Genomic DNA, 21,548 nt, shown 5'->3' with positions numbered 1-21,548 from the left:
GATTGAGAATAATATAGCCAGAGGGAAGGAATAACTTTTGCCTAAAGCTGGGATCCCACAAGGACTCGGACATGTGTACTGGAATGTGTGACTCCCCGTGCCCCCAACACACTTTGAATGGCAGACCCCTCTGCTTTTGAAATTCTGGTCAGTTTCAGAAGTCACCACACTGCCCCAAAAGCCGCAAGGGAACTTCTGTTGTGCATTTTTTCTGTACAACAGGCCTAGGTAAAGGTAAAGGACCCCTGGGTGGTTAAGTCCAGTCAAAGGCGGATATGGGGTTGTGGCACTCATCTTGCTTTCAGGCTGAGGGAGTCAGCCAGTGGCGTAGCGTGGGGGGTGCAGGGGGTGCCGGCTGCACCGGGCGCAACATGGGCGGGGGGCGCACTCGCACTAGCAGCTCTCTGCCCCTACTAAAATCCACGGGTTAGGGAGCCCACGCTCGCTCGGCTTGGCGAGGAGGTCGCGGAAGGGGGAGAGCGAAGCCTTCTGCCGCGGGCCAAAAAAGGAGAGGAAGCCGGGCGGGCGGGCTGGCTGGCGGGGGTCTGGCTGCGCCTGCTGCTGCCGTTGCCACTGCTGCCAGGCTTTGACAGCTTGGCGAAGCGGAGGGAGAGGAGCTTTATGGTAATTGCGGCTCTCTCTCCACTGGCCTTCTGGGTAGTGAGCCGAGCCAGACAGCCGAGCAGGGAGTCTGGCGAGGGGGCGGGAAGAGACTTTCTTCCACCTCTTCCACCCCTTTCTTCCACCTCGCCTGGTCAAAAAGGAGAGCAGAGTCTCCTCAGGGCGCCCTCAGGCAGGGCAGGGCAAGGCAAGCAGAGCGAGGAGGAGAGAGAGGGGAAGGGGGGGGGAAGCAGCCAGGAAACGCTGCGGTGTGGAGGGGGAATCAATTAAGGAGAGAAAGCGAAAAGCCTTGGAGAAAGGGAAAAAAGGAAAGAAAAGAGGCAGCTCCGGGAGAGCGCGGGGGAAAGAGAAGCCTCGCTGCTGCTGCTTGGGAGAGTAAATTACTGTACTTGCCTTGCCCCGGGTTAGGGGGCGCAAATTACTTGCCTTGCCCCGGGTTAGGGGGCGCAAATTACTTGCCTTGCCCCGGGTGCTGACAACCCACGCTACGCCGCTGGAGTCAGCGTTTGCCCACAGACGACTTTCCGGGTCATGTGGCCAGCATGACTAAACCGCTTCTGGCGCAACGTGACACTGTGACGAGTGCCAGAGTGCACAGAAACGCTGTTTACCTTCCCAACTCAGTGGTACCTATTTATCTACTCGCACCAGTGTGTTTTCGAACTGCTAGGTTGGCAGGAGCTGGGACAGAGCAACGGGAGCTCACCCCATCATGGGGATTTGAACCACCAACTTTCTGATTGACAAGCCCAAGAGGCACAGTGGTTTAGATCACAGCGCCACATGTGTCACAACAGGCCTAAGACGGAAATCTCATGCATTTTTACATGGGAGAAAGAATATTTGAACCCAGTTGTACTTCTTTCTTTACCCCACCCCCCATATAAATCCTACAGAGAAAGAACTTACCTTTTTTCAAGTAAACTTTTTGAAGCTGCCTTTGTTAATATATTTTCCCGCATTTTTGTCCAGGTACCTGAGGGCAGTGAATATGTCTTTTTATTCTCTCAGTACAGTCATGTGGGGTTACATTAGGAACAAGGAAAGTTGCCTTACACTGAGTCACATCATTGATCAATGTAGCTTAGTATCCAATCCAAACCAAATAACTTTATTGTGCTAGCTATTGGCCATGACAAATCTGAAACAAAAATAAATGCACGTAAAGGGATACCGTGCCACAAATAATAGTCTCTATTTAGATGTCTGCGTCTCCCTTACAGATGTAGCTTAGTATTATCTACACTTATTAGAAGCAGCTGTCTGGGGCTTCATTTCCCAGCCCTGCCCCTAGTTATTGGGTTGTTGGGGGGGGGGCTATTGGGTTGTTGTTTTTATTTTGATTATATATTTTGTGGTTTTATATTCTGATTTTGTTCTGTGAACTGCCCTGAGACCTTTGGGTACAGGATGGTATATAAATTCAATAAATAAATAAAATAAAAATTAAAGGTAAAGGTAAAGGGACCCCTGACCATTAGGTTCAGTCATGGGCGACTCATCTCGCTTTATTGGCTGAGGGAGCTGGCGTAAAGCTTCCGGGCCATGTGGCCAGCATGACTAAGCCACTTCTGGTGAACCAGAGCAGCGCACGGAAACGCCGTTTACCTTGCCGCCGGAGCGGTACCTATTTATCTACTTGCACTTTGACATGCTTTCGAACTGCTAGGTTGGCAGGAAAAAATTAGTTACCTGAGATTAAATCTGGGACCCTCTGCATGCTGCTGCTCTAAGGCCTTTTTACAAGATTAGGTTTGTTTCAGAGAGAGAGAGAGAGAGAGAGAGAGAGAGAGAGAGAGAGAGAAACTAGTTTGGGGCACCCAGTGCGCTTTATGGACAAATGGAGATTTGAATGCGGGTCGTTGCAGCCCATGTCTCTATTTACAACAGCAAAGAACCTAACAGTGACCTCATCTGCCAGCCCTTTTTGAAGTCAAGGCACCAGTGTTTGCCCTCTGCATGTTTGTTGTATTATTATATTTTCTGTAGGAAGTAAACCTTGCTTTATTTGCTTCTGAAGGGTCCAATTTGCTTTAGTTTCTATTTGACTTAAATGTTGAAAGACCACACAGAAGACTCTTAAATTTTAGTTTACTGCTTTCAGTGAATAAACAAGTATTTTTATTTTATTTTTCAAGAAAGCCAGCCTGCATTGAAAGAAAGATGCCAAAGAATTGCAGCGCTATTCTGATGCCTCAGGCAAAGAACTGAATAGGGAGAGGTTTTTCTTTCCTGTCTTCCTCTTCCTCATAAGCTTGGGTCCCTAATCATTAATAGTGGTGGTCTAACCACATTTTTCATTTCCTCCCACCGCAAGCCCAGATCCTTTCCTCTCTCTTCCCCTTCACCTCTTCCTTAACCTTCAATGGGGCCAATGCAAACATTTTTAAAAGATTTATTTCAAGCAGCTTCTGACATTTGGCGTTTGCAATAAGACCTCCAGGATTCGCTTTTGTGCTTGCCACTGAAATGCAGGAGGAAATCCTGCAATCAAGTTTCATAGTTTGTGCATCCTTAAAATTCTGCACTCTCTCTCTCTCTCCCTCTCTGTACCCCTTTCTTCAATATTTTCCACTGTGGAAAATTTGGGCAGTGAGTGGAAGTATCCACATTAACTCTGGAAATTCTTATGTCAGGAAAATATTACTTGGTGTCGTTGTCATTATGCTGGCCTGGAAGAAAAATGTTTAAATGCTAGGGGAACAGACTCTACCACTTGCAAACATATATAAAGACAACTATGAAAAGGGTTGGAACAAAATAAAAAGAAATCTAGATATATGGGGAAGAATGAACTTATCGTTATTAGGCAGAATTGTAGCCATTAAGATAAACACATTGCCCAAAACGTTACTTTTGTTTCAGTCAATACCGGTAATAAGTAACACATCATGCTTCAAAAAATGGCAAAAGGATATCTCAAAATTTATATGGAAAGGGAAGAAGCCAAGGATAAAACATAAAATATTTACAGAGGAGGTTTCTCCCTTCCAGATTTCAAACTATATTATGAAGCTGCATGTTACTTGGATCCAAGATTGGATTAAACTAGAAAATACTGATTAATTTTAACCTTATGCTTCAATAATCAGAATTCCCGGCCCCCTTTGATTCTACAGAACACTGCACTCTGGATTTTGGATGTTCAAGACACAACAGTGAATAATATCCTTAATATTGTGTGTGTGTGTGTGCCACAATTCTGCAGGAGTTCAGAAGAAGCACAGAATGTGGATGTGCTTCATGAGGACCTTTGCAGTCCCCCCCCCCTTTTAAAGGAGGTTTCTAGTCCTTATGGCTGGAGACATTGACTCTGAAAGTCTTTGCTTGCTGAAATCCTAGAAATCAAGTCTGAGATTTCCAGTAGGGCATTGGGCTTCAGTGTATACAGTAGGTACATACGGTGCCTTTGTGGGGGGGGAGTGCAGGGGTACGCATGCCCCTAAACATTTTGTGAATATAAGTTTGGCCTCAATGAGGGGCAGTATTTCAATACGAGTAGGAAAATGAGAGTGCCCCTAAAATTTTTTTTTAAAGAAAAACAGCACTGGGTACATAAGAAAAAGACCTGCTAGTTTAGACTAAAACCCAGCATCCTATTTTCCACAGTGGCCAGCCAGATACCTAGGCAGAGCCTACAGAATAGCTCAGTCAGCAGAGCAGAGCTCAGTCAGCGGAGGTTGTGGGTTCGAACCCCACGCCGGGCAAAAAGAATCCTGCATTGCACGGGGTTGGACTAGATGACCCTTGTGGTCCCTTCCAACTCTACAGTTCTATGGTTTTATAATTCTACATAGGACATGAGTGCAATCAAATTCTCCTGCTTATGCATAGCCACCATACTCTTCATTATTAGCACAAGTATGTCCCACCTTTCCTTCAAGGACCTCTCTCCATTTTTATCCTTACGACAAGCCTGTGAAGTAGGTTAGGCTGAGCCCAATGGCTGGCCCAAGTTTCACCCCAGGGGCTTCATGGCTGAGAGGGCATTTGAATCCCGGTTTCCCAGATCCTACAGGGGTCAGCAAACTTTTTCAGCAGGGGGCTGGTCCACTGTCCCTCAGACCTTGTGGGGGGCTGGACTATATTTTGGAAAAATATATATATGAACGAATTCCTGTGCCCCACAAAAAACCCAGAGATGCATTTTAAGTAAAAGGACACATTCTACTCATGTAAAAACACACTGATTCCCAGACTGTACGCGGGCCATATTTAGAAGGTGATTAGGCCGGATCCGGCCCCTGGGCCTTAGTTTGCCTACCCATGTGCTAGTCCAACACACAGAACTAGTAGCCTTATTCTCCACAATTTTGTCTAATCCCATTTCCCCTCCCTACCATGATCAAAACAAGAATCACAATGTTTTATCGTTTTAAACAGGTTGCAGAAGTAACCACGTTTTTCTTGGTGCACAGCTTTTGGAGCCATTGGGTTAATACTTCTAGTGCAGAGTACATAGTCCCATGTGTACTGAATTATAGTAGGTGTGCTCATTGTAGCTGTCAGCTGATAGCATGAAACTGGGAAGATGCCAGTTCTCATGGTTTGCTTCTTCGCTTTTGCATAATGGGTGTGTTAAGCAACATGGGGCGTGGGAATCCCCACTTGAGTCTCCCGAACTATAATATCCCTGGCCCAATTCAGTTAAAATATGTGCATAAAAGTTATATGTAATGAGGGGACCCGCACACTGGTCTTCTCTTTCCTACATCTGGCTCACGGGTGTGCCACACAGACATTACATGCAAATTGTCTGCAAATGTTAAGCTTGAGTAGACCCAAGACCTTTGGTTGTTAACTCACATAGATCTGGGAAATTACCCAAACTCTTCAGGCCCTGGTAAGCTTTATTAATTTGGAAGCTACTGTGAAATCTTTCCCTTTCGGTGTTTTAAGGGATCTTGTTGTTGTTTAGTCGTTTAGTCGTGTCCGACTCTTCGTGACCCCATGGACCAGAGCACGCCAGGCACTCCTGTCTTCCACTGCCTCCCGCAGTTTGGTCAAACCCATGTTTGTAGCTTCGAGAACACTATCCAACCATCTCATCCTCTATCGTCCCCTTCTCCTTGTGCCCTCCATCTTTCCCAACATCAGGGTCTTTTCCAGGGAGTCTTCTCTCCTCATGAAGTGGCTAAAGTATTGGAGCCTCAGCTTCACGATCTGGCCTTCCAGTGAGCACTCAGGGCTGATTTCCTTAAGAATGGAGAGGTTTGATGTTCTTGCAGTCCATGGGACTCTCAAGAGTCTCCTCCAGCTCCATAATTGAAAAGCATCAATTCTTCGGCGATCAGGCTTCTTTATGGTCCAGCTCTCACTTCCATACATCACTACTGGGAAATTAAGGGATCTAAGCAGTGCTATTTTTCTAGAAAAAAGAGGTGCCGGAACTCACCATGAATGCCTCCCTTGTTCTGTTATAATGGCAATGGCGCCCACTTGAGAGGTGCTGGAACAGCAGTCCAGTGAGTTCCAGCTGGGGGGGGGGAGCCCTGGATGTAAGTGATCTTCCACACATATCACTTGTAGTGTTAGCAGCTGATTGATCTCAGATTCACACATTCTCGCATTCCTGTTATACTGCTGTTCGACAGTGGAATTTGCTGCCAAGGAGTGTGGTGGAGTCTCCTTCTTTGGAGGTCTTTAAGCAGAGGCTTGACAACCATATGTCAGGAGTGCTCTGATGGTGTTTCCTGCTTGGCAGGGGGTTGGACTCGATGGCCCTTGTGGTCTCTTCCAACTCTATGATTCTATGATTCTATGCTCACTCCAGATGTGAGTCAATAGGGTTAAGTGCTGGGAATGGAAGGAAAATACCCTGAAGGTCTTCATCACATCCAAATCCAGAATGATTACTGTTGTTATAATTATGCTTGATATTTCCCCACTCATACTTCCCATCAGTGACTTAGATAAAGGTGTTGGGACTCAATATTTTAAAGGTAAGGGAAACTAAGATCTGATGTGGAGTGGCTGAGCATCAGAAACACCTCCCCCCCTTCAACTGATAAATGAGTGGAAAAAACCAATAGTGGTAATCAGGGGCTCAGGATTTAGAAATTTATTTCTGTGGTAGGAGCTAGCTGCTAGACAAACCTAAACCTTCCATAGACTGAAAAATGACTCTCTGATCTTGGGAATTTGGCTCAAAGGGATATTAAGCCCGCAGTCTCTCTCTCTCTCTGAGAACTTAAGCTTTGAAATCTCTTTAACAATGGCCATTTCATTCCACCTTCATTTTTAGAGACACACCCAATGTTTTTTCTTTCTTCATCCTTCCCATTCATTCCTTGTCAATTTCTTGGCCACACATCCTTGTTGTTTCTCCCCTTTATTTATTTAAAATATTTACAGTGGTACCTCAGGTTACAAACACTTGAGGTTACATACGCTTCAGGTTACAGACTCTGCTAACCCAGGAATAGTGCTTCAGGTTAAGAACTTTGCTTCAGGATGAGAGCAGAAATCGTGCTCCGGCGGCACGGCGGCAGCTAAAGTGGTGCTTCAGGTTAAGAACAATTTCAGGTTAAGAACGGACCTCCGGAACGAATTAAGTACTTAACCTGAGGTACCGCTGTATAGCCTTTCATCCATGGCAAAACCAAGGCGGGGTGCAACAAACAAAACAACAATGTAGCAACAATCTAACTTTTTTTAAAAAATGTAATGATAATCAGATTAAGGCAGCTAAAAGCAGTCAACTGCTGAGTGGGTTAAGCAATCAAGGCTGAAACTCCTAAAAGGCTCAGGCATATAAATGTGTCTTTTAAGGCACTGGCAGGCTAATACAGTGAGATGCGCTCTTCTAGATATATGGGTACCAAGCATCTTAGGACTTTAGCATTAAGCACAAGTGAATTAGGCCCAGAAGCAAGGAGGCAGCCAGCAGTGTGACTCCTGCAGAACTGATGTGCTGTGATTTCACCAGTCTGAACTGGCTAATATTCTGGCACCCATATTCTGCTTTAATTGAGTCCAGCTCCCGTGCAGCCTTCAAGAGTAGTCCCAGTTGGGAGGTGACCAGAACATTGATCAGATGTCTCGTCCAAATGTCACCTGTGGAAAAATCCAGAAATGATCTCTGTGGGATGAATTCTCTCCATGCAGGCATTGCAACCTTTGGCAGCGTCCACCGTCGTGCCATGAATTCTGTGGGGAGAGAATTCATAATCCACCGTCGGACCCAGTGCCACACATTGTGGCATGCGTCAACCGTTCCAGTTTGTTATGAAGGGAACATGCAGATCTGGAATGGGGAACCTGTGACCCTTCAGTTGTTGTGAGATTTCCATCAGCCCCTGTCAGCAAGGGTGGAGGTGATGAGAGTTGTAGTCCAACAACATTTGAAGGGCTATAAGGTTCACCAGTCCTTCTACATGGTTTCTATCAGGGCCCCTTTTCAGCAGGAACTCAAGTGGGTGCCATCACCCCAAAATGGCAGGTCCTTGTGTCTCAATGGGAGCACAAACCACACATCCGTTGGGTTCTTCAGGCCTTCAAAGTGCTGGTCTGTGCGCAGCCTCATGGGGTTAAGGAAGAACTCCACATAAATGCAGAAAACAATGAGTAGGAGTAGGAGAAGGCCTAGGATGGCAGATATCACGCTGTTGAGCAAAAGCCAGTGGTTCCTCTCTCCCACACAGCCGTTGAGCCACATGCAGTGATGCACGCACACACTTGTTGCAGGTCCCACAGAATCCACACACACACACACACACACTTGTTGCAGGTCCCACAGTGCTTTGATGTCACATTGACATCACAGATGTGACAGTGGAGGTTTTCAATGACTTGAGCATGCTGGCTTCAGTTGAAAGAGAACGAGGGATTTTGTTCACGGTAAGTTCTGGCGCCTATTTTTTTCTAGAAAATCAGCACTGGTATCCCTTCCTCACTCTTTTTTCTTGCGCCAACGTCCCTTCAGTTCCTTTTAAAAGTTGAATTGAGGGTGAGGCAAGGGAAAGGCAGACAGGGAGTGAGGTGAAGGCAGTCTGTAGTGCGAAGATCAAGGACTCCTGGTTGCTCCCTATTTTATAGGGGTCAGGGGATCACATGACCTTCTGGCCTGCTGGTATAAATCAGCTCAAGTGTGGCCAGTCTCGCTGCATTTCCCTTCTTTGACCAGAGCCAGCCAGTTGTGTACAGGTTGCATCCATGCCTCAAATTCCTCAGGCCTCCACTTAAGTACGCACTGCAGCTCAAAGCTCTTGACAGACCTAGAGATACCGATCTGAACTTAAAACAATAGCGCTTGCAGGCTTACGTAATTTTTGTCCCAAGTTAATAGTCTCAAGGTTTCCCTGCTGCGTTAAGTGTTCTCACCGACTGGGAGAAAGCAATTTGCAAGTTGAGTCTTCTGACTGATCCTTCATCTGACACACTCCTTTCTCGTGACAGGTTGCTGAATTCCATAAAGCCTGGTTTGGTCAAAAAGATCAACAGACTGCCAACTCCCATTGCAGGACTGGTAAGTATCTTGTGGCTGAGACGTTTTGGTTGTCTTGTTTACATCCTGGTGTTGTGGTAGCCGTTTTCTCCAGAGTAATGCAAGCACACCTGCCTTATTAAATGTGTGCAGCGGTAGTGAAAATTCACATTCCTATTTATGAATCTCTTGGGAGGCATTCCAATTAGGACCTGAACATTTTAAATCACAGACAGTATTTTTTTAAAAAATATATAAATGACTGCTTTGGGAATTTCAAATTCACTGCACCCAGGGTCCCATTTTTATTTTGAGTGCACCCTGATTCCTCCTGCATCTTCAGTAAAAGTCACTTCTAAGAAAACTGTGTCTTAGAGCTAAATTTAGCAGAGGCTATATCCTGCTTTATATGTTACATAATTAATTATTTTTTTTGCTGATTTAGGAAACTGTATCTTGACCTATTGTTTGTTTAAATTATTGACCATTTACTGAAGAATAATGTGGTGGTTCTACTGATTTTTCAAAAAACAAAGCGGTGGAACAACAGTCTTAAGTTCTAAGTTAGAGCCCTGTTCAGATACACTCCATTCACGCATACAGCAAGTATATGGGGTAGGGAGTCAGAAATCATTGGTGGAAATCATTGCCTGGGGTCAGGAGGTGTACTCCAAATCTGCTCACCTCTATATCGGTGGGCGACGTTGTGCACAGGTGGCCGTGTCTCAATAGTTTTCTGGCGTGGGGGTGGAGATCCACCACCTCACCCCTACGTCATGACCAGCCGTGTCACCTTTGTTGAGGGACAGCCCCAGGCAATCAGCCAGCAGGGTGGGAGTGGCCATGGGCCATTTAATCACGGTGCAGCTGGATGGTTCCCTCTTCCTTTCCTCTTCGTTGGATCACCCTACCTACCCACCCTCTTCTAATGCGTTGCTCTGATTTGACCTTGCTATGGCAGTTGTTGGTTGCCATGTTGTTGGGGCTAGGTAGGAATTTTTTTCCACTAGGCAAATTGGAACCAACCATTTAGTTTTCGCCTACCTAGTAGCAATTGCCTGCGGACAGAAGTCCTACTCCAAGTGTCAGACAGGGATGCCTCAACAGGGCTATAGAGAGAATAGTAGATGCATTTCAAGGTTTACACATTTTTGCTCAGCCTGATGCAGTAGCATTGCTATGGCGAATATGATGTCATTTCAACGGGATAAATTTAGGGTTGGGAAGCAGACAAAGAGCAGCACAGTGTGAAAGGCATCTGGGCTGATATGTTGAGAGAACGTAAAGTTGAGAGTGGGCATGAGACATGAAGGAGCAGCCATCCATTTTGCTTAGGGAGGATATCAAGGGAGATGGATGAAGTTGTAAGGATCTGTGTTCCAAGACAGACACAATGGTGGCATGACACAGGTCTTGGAACGCAGATTTTGTAGCAGCAAAATGAAACTGAACCCCTTTCCCGCCCTCAAAACTATTGTCCTCCTCCTTGTCAATCACGTCTCTCCATCAACCACATCTCTTTTACTTTGCCTCATGGAGCCTGGCCAAGAGAAATGTGGTTGAGTGAACAGTTGGAGAAAGCAGATGCAATTGGCAGTGGAAAAATTGAGGTGTGTCTACTGCATATTGTTCCTTCCTGAAGCTTTGTAGCAGACATACGGGTATGCAACCATCCTATCACGTTGGGGCTTAAGGCTTTGGATGTTGTTCAGATGCCTGATTATCGTCTTCCAAAGCAACTACTCTATTCCCAACTTAAGAATGGAAAGCGAAATACCGATGGACAGCAGAAGTGGTTTAAAAAGGTTCTCAAGGCAAATGTCAACAAATGTTGTATAAACACTGATAACTGGGAAACATGGGCCCGTGAGCGCTCCAATTGGAGAACAGCCTTTACCAAAAGTGTTATAGACTTTGAAGAAGCACAGACTCAGGACGAAAGGGAGAAACAAGCAAACTCTCACCGTGATCAACTCCTACTTGGAAACCTATGTATCCACTGTGGAAGGATGTGTGGATCCAGAATTGGTCTCCACAGTCACTTATGGACTCGCTATTAAGACTGTGTTCATGGAAGACCATCTTACTTGGCTATGAGTGATCGCCAAAGAAGATTCCTGAGAAGAAGAGATCAAGCTTCTCATCTGCTATTGGCGTATTAAGAATATCAACTGAGTAGAAATTCTAACTGTAGAATCTTCCTTTGCTCCAAGTATTCTATGCAGTGTGTCTAGGGAAATAAATAATCCAAACTGTATACTTGCAGATGTGTCTCTCTCTATGCTAGTGGTTTGATGCACCTGTGGGACACTTCTTTCTTTATCTAGCATGAAATCTTGTTTATTATATAATCTACAATTGGCTTGATGTAGCAGTCTATAATCACTAGGGTGAACATACTGGAAAGAAATATGCATGACTCACTGTGTGGAACTGGAGTGGAAAGGGCCTCTGGAAAGCCAGTATTTTTTATTCCCAAACGTGGGTTGATTTTTTTAAAACTCTAGACATTAGCTTTGCCTAAATCTGGATGTCTCTTCTGGAAGCTTTCTGAAAACTTGCTTGAAAAAGCACAAATCTGTAGCCAGCGATGCATGCTTGTCATACAGTTCATGAATACATGGCAATTTCTTCTCAGTCATGCACTGTTTCTTAAAGGAGTTTTTAAATGTGGTTCATTGCACCATTTGGGTGGGAATGGGGAAATGGATCCCATAATTTGCTCTTTGTGCAAAGCTGAGATTGGAAAGCTTTTAAAGAATCAGCAGCTTTGAATAGTGCAGAATGCTTACAAATGGTGATAGTTATTACAAGAGCTTTAAGTGCACGCATATGCAATATGTTATTAAGAACTTTCTGACAGTAAGAGCTGTTGAAGAATGGAAATGTCTCCCTTGGAAGGTAGTGGACTCTCCTTCACTGGAAGTCTTAAAGCAGAGGTTGGATGGACATCTGTCATGGATGCTTCAGCTGAGATTCTTCCATTGCAGAGCGTTGAACTAGATGACTGGTTGTTTCTTCCAACTCTCCAGTTCTGTGATTCTGTGCTAGTTATTTATTGGTTGTTGGATCTGCTTGTTCCTGTTAATGAAGAAAGGACTGACATGTGTCCTGTTTTGTTTTGAGCGGCTGCTGGTAGTTCACAGTACAGTGATACCTTGGGTTACATACGCTTCAGGTTACAGACTCCACTACCCCAGAAATAGTACCTCGGGTTAAGAACTTTGCTTCAGAATGAGAACAGAAATCGTGCTCTGGCGGCGCGGTGGCAGCGGGAGGCCCCATTAGCTAAAGTGGTACCTCAGGTTAAGAACAGTTTCAGGTTAAGAACGGACCTCCGGAACGAATTACCATATTTTTCGCTCTATAGGACGCACTTTTCCCCTCCAAAAATTAAGGGGAAATGTGTGTGCATCCTATGGAGCGAATGCAGGCTCCTTGGCTTCAGCAATAGCAACGCGAAGCCTCCAAAGCGCAGAGGGAGAGCTCCGCACGTGCTCCGGAGGCTTCATGTTGCTTTTGCTGAAGCCGCCTGAAGCCCCCGGAGTGCAGTGGGAACTCCCGCTGCGCTCCGAGGGCTTCAGGCAGCTATCCGCAAGCCTTTGGAGCACAGCAGGAGTTCCCGCTGCGCTCCAAAGGCTTGCGGATAGCCTCCTGAAGCCTGGAGAGCAAGAGGGATCGGTGTGCAGTTTTCCCTCTCTGCGCAGCGCCCCTTCAGCAAAGCGGGAGGAGAAATGGAAAGGGAGAATTTTTTCCCCTGTTCTCCCCCTCCTATGGTCCGGTGCGTCCTATAGAGCGAAAAATACGGTAAGTACTTAATCCGAGGTTACACTGTATAGAGAGAATCCAACACGTTGAGTGTTCCCCATGGTGTAGAATTTCAGGAGATGCTTTATTTTTGAAAGCGAATGTATAGACATGATGTGCCACACTAGGGGCAAATAGCTATCATAGCTTTGAAGTCTCGAGGCAGCATTTCTGTAGGAAGGCTCTCTCTTTTTCTCCTCAAATTTCCTTCCCGTCTCTGAATAGTGTCACTGTGAGAGAAAAAAAGAATGAACTTATTTTGGGCTTATCTTTTGTTTGAGTGGCGTTTGTAGCATTACTTCAGTTCCTTAACGCTATCCCTATGGGAATTTCAGACATTTGCCTCAGAGGGTGTGTGAAAAAGGAGTCAGAAATAATAGTAGGAAATTGGGGAAGGCGAAACCGAGTGGCTGAACTATAGCTGCACTCTGGCTCACGGTGCTTTTTGGCTCTTGTTTTCAACCCTAATGAAGAGAGCAATATTGGCTTGCAGACATGCTTTAGAAAGAGTTTGTGTATAGAAGTCAGGGAAAGAAAGTTCTCTATAAAAATGCTCAAACGTTTCGTAAATGACTGCAACCCTACAAGAAAGAAAACTGTAGCAAAATGGATAATAAATAACAGTTTCCTGGAAAACTGGATGCTTATTAGATTATTTTCTTAGGAAGTTTATTTTGGCTTGGGAATCTACAGGAACTCGGTAGAAACCATGTTATAGGAGTGAGAACTGCCTGTCTTTTGGAGACTTGTTCTAATATATATATTACAGTTTTTGAAGCTCTGTCAGTTGTCCAATAATTGTCATTCTCCAGGCGCTGAACAAGAAATATAGGGCAGCATTAGTCACACTCCACATAGACCCAATGAAATAGTTGTGCAAGAGCATTGACTTCGTTCGGTCTGTTCTGGATAGTGACCTCCTTGAACCTCAGATCAGCTCTGGAGGCCATGCTCATGGTGTCGCTGCCAAATGTAGTTCGAGGAGCAGTGAAATGTGGGACACTTTTTCCATGGTTGCCGCAGGCAGCATGGCCAGTGGTCAGGGATGATGGGCGTTGGAGTCCAACAACCAATACAGGGTGACAGGTATCCTTTCCCTGGTCTAGGGGCAACTATGGAAAAAGTGTCCTACATTTTCAAGGGTTGAGGTGCAGTGATTTTTATTTTTTTTAAATTGAGCCACACCCACAATGATTTGCTGCTGCTTTTATTATGTTTCATTGTGATTTTATAATTTTTGGGGGGGGGGGTATTTTTATATTATGTAGCCCATCATGGGGCCTCTGCTTAACTGGTGGGTTCCTAATAATATTATTCTTAATAATAAACAAAAATGTGAACTATATATACTGTCATACCTTGGATCTCAAACGCCTTGGCTCCTGAACAAAGCTCTCAAACGATTGATACCCAGAAGTCACTGTTCTGGTTTCTGAATGTTCTTTTTGGAAGCTGAACGTCCAACAGGGCTTCCGTGGCTTCTGATTGGCTGCAGTCTGTTTGATTTCCAAAATGTTCGGAAACCAAAGCGCAGCTTCCGATTGGCTGCAGGAGGCCGTGCTTTGGTTTCCGAAAGTTTTGGAAGTTGAACAGACTTCTGGAACGGATTCCATTTGACTTCCAAGGTATGACTGCATGTGTGTGTGTTTGTGTGTGTGTGTGTGTATTTCAAAAACTCAAAATAGCCAAATCAACAAAAATGCAATTCTGTGCAGCAATAAGACAATATCGGGTGTCACCCACAGTTAAAAGCAATGTAAAACATCAAAATCAGTAAGGATACAGTTCTGTAAATCATAGAATCATAGAATTGTAGAGTTGGAAGAGACCCTCAGAATCATCCAGTCCAACCTCCTGCAATGCTGGAATATGCAGTTGTCCTAAATGCGGATCAAACCTGCAACCTTGGCATTATTAGGACCATGTGCTAACCAGTGAAGCTACCCAAACCTAAAGCCCTAGTTCTGAAAAAGCGATGGGGTTAGAAGGCCGTAGGCCAAGTAGCAAGGAGTACAAACCTAACAACTCCAGAATAAAGCAGCCACGTGAAGACCTGGCATAATAAAGGCACCAGGTTTGTGATAATAAAAAAGAATAGCATGTGAGAATAAAACAGGTCATGAAGGAGGTGCCTCGAAGGGGAAGACATTCCATCTGAAAGGAGCCACTGCTGAGAAGACCCTTTTATCTTAAGGCCACCTGCCCTGTCTCAGCTTGCAAGTGTCACTCAGGGCAGAAAGGGCTGTGGGGTCTGGCTTTTGATGCAGCGAGCTGAAGATACTTGCAGACTCCGTGTGTTTGTGTGTCAAATGTTAAATAAATGCAGTTCAATTGGTTAAACTCTCGTTCCAAAAATAAGTGGAATTTTTCTGTGAGAAAAGCGAGAGCTCTGTTTGTATTTCACAGTGGAATACATTTGCATGACAAAGAAAAATAATAAAAAATGTGAAGAATTTGCATGGGTGTAGGTGCTGGCAAATCATCAGGGATTTTGTTTTCTGTTTTTAAAAGAGAGCCATGCTGGCATAAAGCAGATTTATTTTAGCTGCATTTGGAATATCCATTGTTTTGCAAAGAAATAATGATTTCTTTGGTTTTTCTTTAACTGTTAAACATCCTCAAAGTGGATTTCTTCACAGTTTGTCAGGGCAACGGTTTCTGTTTTCACTCTACACTTCCTTCTGTTACTGTTAAGTGTTGATGGAGGGGGGGAGCCCCACAAGCGCAGGAAGGTTTATAAATCTGGGTGGCAATGTCCACCGGCAATAGTCATCTTTCCCTTCCCACAGGTGGTGTGCAAACCCCCCCCCCCCAATGCTTGGAAAGGTGTCACACGGGTTACCTGGCAAACGTGATCTGTGCTCTGATTGGCTTAAGAAGAGTGTTGGCTGTCACTCAACCCAATGTGGGTAGTAAGCATTTAAAACAGGGGGATGTGATCCTTACTTTCGTCAGCTCAGCATCGGTTTTTCCTCATCAGTAGACAGAAACCCAGCAACTGACCACCTGTGCTGTGTTACTCACAAGGAGACTACACACCTGTCCTTAAATTACTAGGTCAGCATAAGTAGGTCTGAGCTAAAGAGCTTTTTTTATTTTCCATATTCGGCTTTCTCCATTTTGTCCTTCTCTCTTCCTTTCCCATTCTTAATGAAACTTGGTATAATTCGGCTGCTGGGGCCTAGAGTATGTTCATGACAAACTCTGGGGTTCTGGGTGCAGGGCAAAAGAGCGGGATTTCACAGCGAAAAGAATAGGTTGTGCTGTGCCCAAGACGGGAGAGCAGCTGGATGCTAGCCCTGTTGTCCCTGATAAATGGAGAGGGATCACATTCACCCTCTCTGGCTCCCAGTGGAGTACAGGATCAGGTTTAAGGTGCTAGTTTTAACCTTTAAAGCCCTACGGCCTAGGACCCTCATACCTATGGGACCGCCTCTCCGGGTATGTCCCACAGAGGACCTTATGGTCTTCAAACAAAAACATCTTGGAGATGCCAGGCCACAGGGAGGTTAGGCTGGCGTCAACCAGAGCCAGGGCTTTTTCAGCTGTGGCCCCGATCTGGTGGAACGCTCAGTCACAAGAGACTAGGGCCCTGCGGGACTTGACATCTTTCCGCAGGGCCTGCAAGACAGAGCTGTTCCACCAGGCCTTTGGCCAAGGCACAGCCTGACCCCCTCCTTCTGTAATCCTCATAGAACTCTAGCCCAATGGTCGCCATTAAATTGACTCCGAATTGATCTTAGAATTGAATTGATTTTAGAATGTATTTCAATTCCTTGATTGTGAATTTATGTAAACTGTGTTATTTTTACTGTTGTTAGCTGCTCTGAGCCTGGCTTCGGCTGGGGAGGGTGGGATATAAATAAATTATTATTATTATTATTATTATTATTATTATTATTATTTATTATCATGGGAGTGCTGTCTCCGAGTCCCTATGGAAGCGATTGTTTGGCCTCCCAGAATTCATTCCATGAGGTAGTTGTAGGGGATAATGAGTTGTAGGGGATAATGTGGAGTGCGGGAACGTAAGGACACAAGAAGCGTCTGCTGGATCAGACCAGTGGCCCATCTAAATTAACATCCCTGTTCTCACAGTGGCTAGCCAGATGCCTGTGGCAAACCCACAAGGCAGATTCGAGCCCAAGAGCCCTTTGGCTTCCTGTGGTTTCCGGCAACATTATTGCCCCTGACTTCGGAGGCAAAGCATAGCCGTCATGGCTCGGAGACTTGGATAGTCCTCTCGTCCATTGATTTGCCCGTTTTGCATATTTGTCTATTTTAAAGACATCCAGGTTGGTGGCCATCACTGCCTCCCAGCAGATAATGCCAGCCTACTCCCAGGGCAGTTGTGCAAGGAAGGGCATAAGAGGACTCTCCTAGCCTCCTCCTGAAAACCACATAAGAGACAATCATGGTATTCTGTGCACATTGATATCCCACCAGCACTTTTGCAGACCGAGAGTGAAGATGGAATGTCGAAACATCTCTACCAATGTGTTGCAACAGTTGGCTGTGGCTTTTGCGGTGTAGACTCTTGTCATAGCTAACCGGTTATTTCCTATGGCCTGACCCCAGAGCTAACCTCTCAAAATTGGACTCGGAAACCAAAACTGCAGTCAGGACCCTGGGTGCTGGAACAATGCTTGGACAGCTGTAGTTGGAACGGAGCTTTTTGGAAGGGAAGGGGTTAAAGCACATCCCATTCCCAAATGAGTTTCTGTTTTGTACGTGTGCCTGCTCATTTTATATCAGACTTCTCTGGACTCATCTCACAGATTTATTGTCCATTCCATTTCCCCATCCTGTTTCCATTTGAATTATGGCTCTTGGAGAGACGAGCAGCCTTAAGAGAGGGATCTTTCTTCGTTCCTCGGTTGAGCTGTAAGTTGTGTGTTCATACTTAGGGGCTATTGCATGAAAAGGGCAGAAGTATTCAGGAAAAAGCTTTCTTTGATTATTTCTCTTTGGGTTGGAAAGAAAAACATACCTAATAGTGGGATCCTTTCTTTTTGAAAGTCTTGGGCTCAGAGGACTATAGCAACTATAGCAAGAGTTGACGGGCAGTTTTGCCTCTGTGAACGGTGAATGATGTCAGTTAAAGCAAACCTTTAATTGTGTGCAGGGTTAGGAATCTGTGGCCCTCAAGTTGCACTTCATCACCCATCATTCCTGACGCTTGATGGGAACGGGAGTTCAACAACTTCTGGAGAGTCCCATGGTTTCGTATATTGGAAGAGCCTGCAGTTTCATTGAGCTGCACCTCACTCTTGTTTACTGTTTTCTAGAAAGTGGAAATAATCCTTGTTGTGCTGGTGAAAATGCATTTGGCATTGCTGAAAAATTCATCGCGGTTTTGTAGGATTTGACACAAATGCATTTGATGCAGCAGGAGTTACACCTTCAGCTACCATTAGTAAGATGAACCTGCTTTTGGGGTTAAACTACTTTCCTGCAGGATGGCTTTAGCACAGTGCTAAACAAAGGATGCTTCTTTTTAAAGCATTCACCATTACTACCCACAATATTGGGTCCACAAGGTACCACCATCCTCATTTTTTTTGTCATTAATATAAACATTCAGAAAAGCTTGCTGTATAACATCTGGGTTCTGAAGGGGGGTGGAACCCCCAGATGAGTTGTGACAATAAAACGCTCTGTATTTGCCCATTGCTGCCATTCAAGTTGACATTAGATAAGGAAAGATGACGTGATATATGAATGCCCGCTTCATTTGTTTGCAAATCCTAACTTAACCCTTGTGGCTTATATTTATCCTTGTGTGTGGTTCTGGAAAGATAAAGGAACTAAATTGCCCTTATCATCGACTCCCTTTCCCCAGGATCTTTTGTGTACACAAAATCTGTCTTTATCTGCAACAGCACAGTTCTTGGTAATATCTTATTCCTGCAGGTGTGATACCGGCTGTATAGACCGTGGTTGGATCCTTGTGGGAGTTTTCCATAATGATTGTGGCTTGGCTAGCCACACTTTTAACAGATCTGAAGCCAGTCTTGGGAATACAGACCCAATGGATCCTCTCTTCCCTAGAGCAACATTCCCCCTACCAAATATAATTACATACCCTCCAACATTTCTCTGATGAAAATAGGGGCGTCCCATTCCATAATGATAATTGTACTATTATTAGTACACATCTTACTGGGTTGCTCCAGCCACTCTGGGCAGCTTCTAACATATATCAAAACATAATAAAACATTAAACATTAAACAAAACTTCCCCATACAGGATTGCCTTCAGACAGCTCAGGGGTCGGATAACTCTGTACCCACCAACATTTCTCCAGTGAAAATATGGAAAATATGGGAGTCATTTTGGACTCATAGCTGTCCATGGAGGTGCAGGTTAATTCTGTCTCCCAGCTCCACCTGGTACACAGGCTAAGACCCTACCTGCCCGCAGTCTGTCTTGCCAGAGTGATGCATGCTCTAGTTATCTCCAGCTTGGACTACTGCAATGTGCTGTATGTGGGGCTACTTTTGAAGGTGACCCGGAAACTACAACTAATCCAGAATGCAGCAGCTAGACTGGTGACTGGGAGTGGCCACCGAGACCATATAACATCGGTCTGGAAAGACCTACACTGGCTCCCAGTACGTTTCTGAGCACAATTCAAAGTGTTGGTGCTGACCTTTAAAGCCCTAAATGGCCTTGGTCCAGTATACCTGAAGGAGCGTCTCCACCCCCATCATTCTGCCCGGACGCTGAGGTCCAGCGCCGAGGGCCTTCTGGCGGTTCCCTCATTGCGAGGAGTGAGGTTACAGGGAACCAGACAGAGGGCCTTCTCGGTAGTGGCACCCACCCTGTGGAACACCCTCCCTTCAGATGTGAAGGAAATTAGCTGCTATCCTATCTTTAAAAGACATCTGAAGGCAGCCCTCTTTAGGGAAGTTTTTAATATTTAATGCTGTACTGTTTTTAACACTTGGTTGGGAGCCGCCCAGAGTGGCTGAGGAAATTCAGCCAGATGGGTCGGGTATAAATACTAAATTATTATTAAATATTTTTATTATTACTTCCTAAGGAAAAGCAGGACATTCTGGGATCAAATGAGAAACTGGGACGGTTTCTCTAAATCAGGGGCGTCCCTGGGAAATAGGGACATTTGGGGGGTCTGTAAGTAGTTTGTCGGCATTGATGTTAACAGTGGTTTGAGGTGGGTGTTAAGAAAGGAGGGGAGATTTTCTCTTGGGAAGGGGTAGTACATTTGGGGCAGGAGTGCACATTCCCAAGGCAGGCCTCCAGGTTTGCTAACTGCCATTTGCAGGCAGCCATTGTTCTGTCCTGGCTCATTTCTAATTGGTATTCTCTGCCCCTCACTCTTTTTAGTTCTTTACAAATAAGCAGCAGCAAAAAAAGACTTGTGTTAAAACCCTCTTGCTGATTTAGCTTGCCCCCAGCCCCTTTTCTCTCTACATTTCCCTCTCTACCCACCCCCGTCTTTACCAAACAGCTTTCATAATTTTTTTTAAAATGTTACATTTGAAAGTAGAATTAAATTCAAAGTAAGGTGTGAAAATATGCCCAGTTTGCACAAACCAGATAGCAAGAGTTGTTGCTGGTTTTTTTTTAAGGTTAAGCATGGAATACGCACCACTCAGCCCTGCGCTGAGAAAATAAAATGGCTGCAATCTAGCATATGGTTATGCATACATAAATCCCATTTATTTAACTAACCTAGTGCTGGATTGTGGCCAGCGCCTTTCACTGTTGCTTAGGACTCAGCTTATGGAAATAAATGAGAAAAGGGGGGGAATCATTGAGTCATCTGACAGCAGCTGTTTTGAACAGAAAAGGAGCCTTGTCAGAAAAACTCCTCAAAGCAAATTTCTTTCTTGGTCCCAGTCTTTTTTTCATAATGGATATGAGCCCAGAAAAGTCCTTTTACAAAGTTACATGGAGTAGAAATGCCAGAATTTCCTGTAGGTTTTAATTCCCACCCTTCCCTTCCCTTCCCCAGAAGATACCAGGGACATTTCCCTCCCCCCTTTCTTTTTTGTTGCAGCACAGGCTGTGAAAGTGCGAAGCTGTTCCTAAATTTGGACTATTAGCTGCCTAATGCTGCTTAATCTTCATGTCAGCAAATGTATGGCTACTTTGAGAAAGCTTTTATCTGTGCACACGTGAAGGATGACTAAAAAGAAAAGCAAACTAAGGAAAAGAAGAGTAACTAGAAATTGTGTTTCCTGTCCAATGTTGCACCTTTGTACATCTCCTTCTGTCCACCTGCCGTCTCCTCCTAAACTACTTTCCTAGCCCCGTAGCGAGGGGAAGGGAACAATGCTATTGGTCCTTTGCTTTTGCTGCTTCCCCACTGGAATTTCATAGGGGAAGACCCCACAGAAATGTGATTTGCATCTGGAGGCTTTAATGTCTTTGTCGTATCAGAAACCTTACACCAGACCTCTCTGTCTTCTCACACCATTTGCTTGATCACAATCCCCGGAGCGAATTGATGAGTAGCATCTCAACATGTTGCTAAAGTAAAAGGTTGCTTGGCAATGGATGGACACCTCAAACTTATCTGCTCATGTGTTGTAGCCCTGGATATAGCAGGAGCATTAAAGAAAATATAGCACTAATAGGATAGCTCAGTTGGTAGGACATGAGACTCTTAATCTCAGGGTCGTGGGTTCGAGCCCCATGTTGGGCAAAAAGATTCTTGCATTCCAA

At 44.9% G+C, this 21,548-nt stretch overlaps 1 protein-coding gene across 10 annotated transcripts in view; it reads left to right on the top strand.

The window, feature by feature from the left end:
- Positions 1–21,548, top strand: part of LIMCH1 (LIM and calponin homology domains 1) — a 212,836-nt gene that overhangs the window by 87,216 nt on the left and 104,072 nt on the right. For all 10 annotated transcript variants that reach the window (XM_081875600.1, XM_081875598.1, XM_081875594.1 and 7 more), the window contains exon 3: positions 9,019–9,088. In XM_081875600.1, the coding sequence (XP_081731726.1) occupies positions 9,019–9,088 (70 nt within the window). The remainder of the gene's footprint in view (positions 1–9,018; positions 9,089–21,548) is intronic.

This window comes from Podarcis erhardii, assembly GCF_964252035.2.
Source record: "Podarcis erhardii genome assembly, chromosome: 9".
Lineage (NCBI taxonomy): Eukaryota > Metazoa > Chordata > Lepidosauria > Squamata > Lacertidae > Podarcis > Podarcis erhardii.
This window is presented reverse-complemented; position numbering and strand designations above follow the sequence as displayed.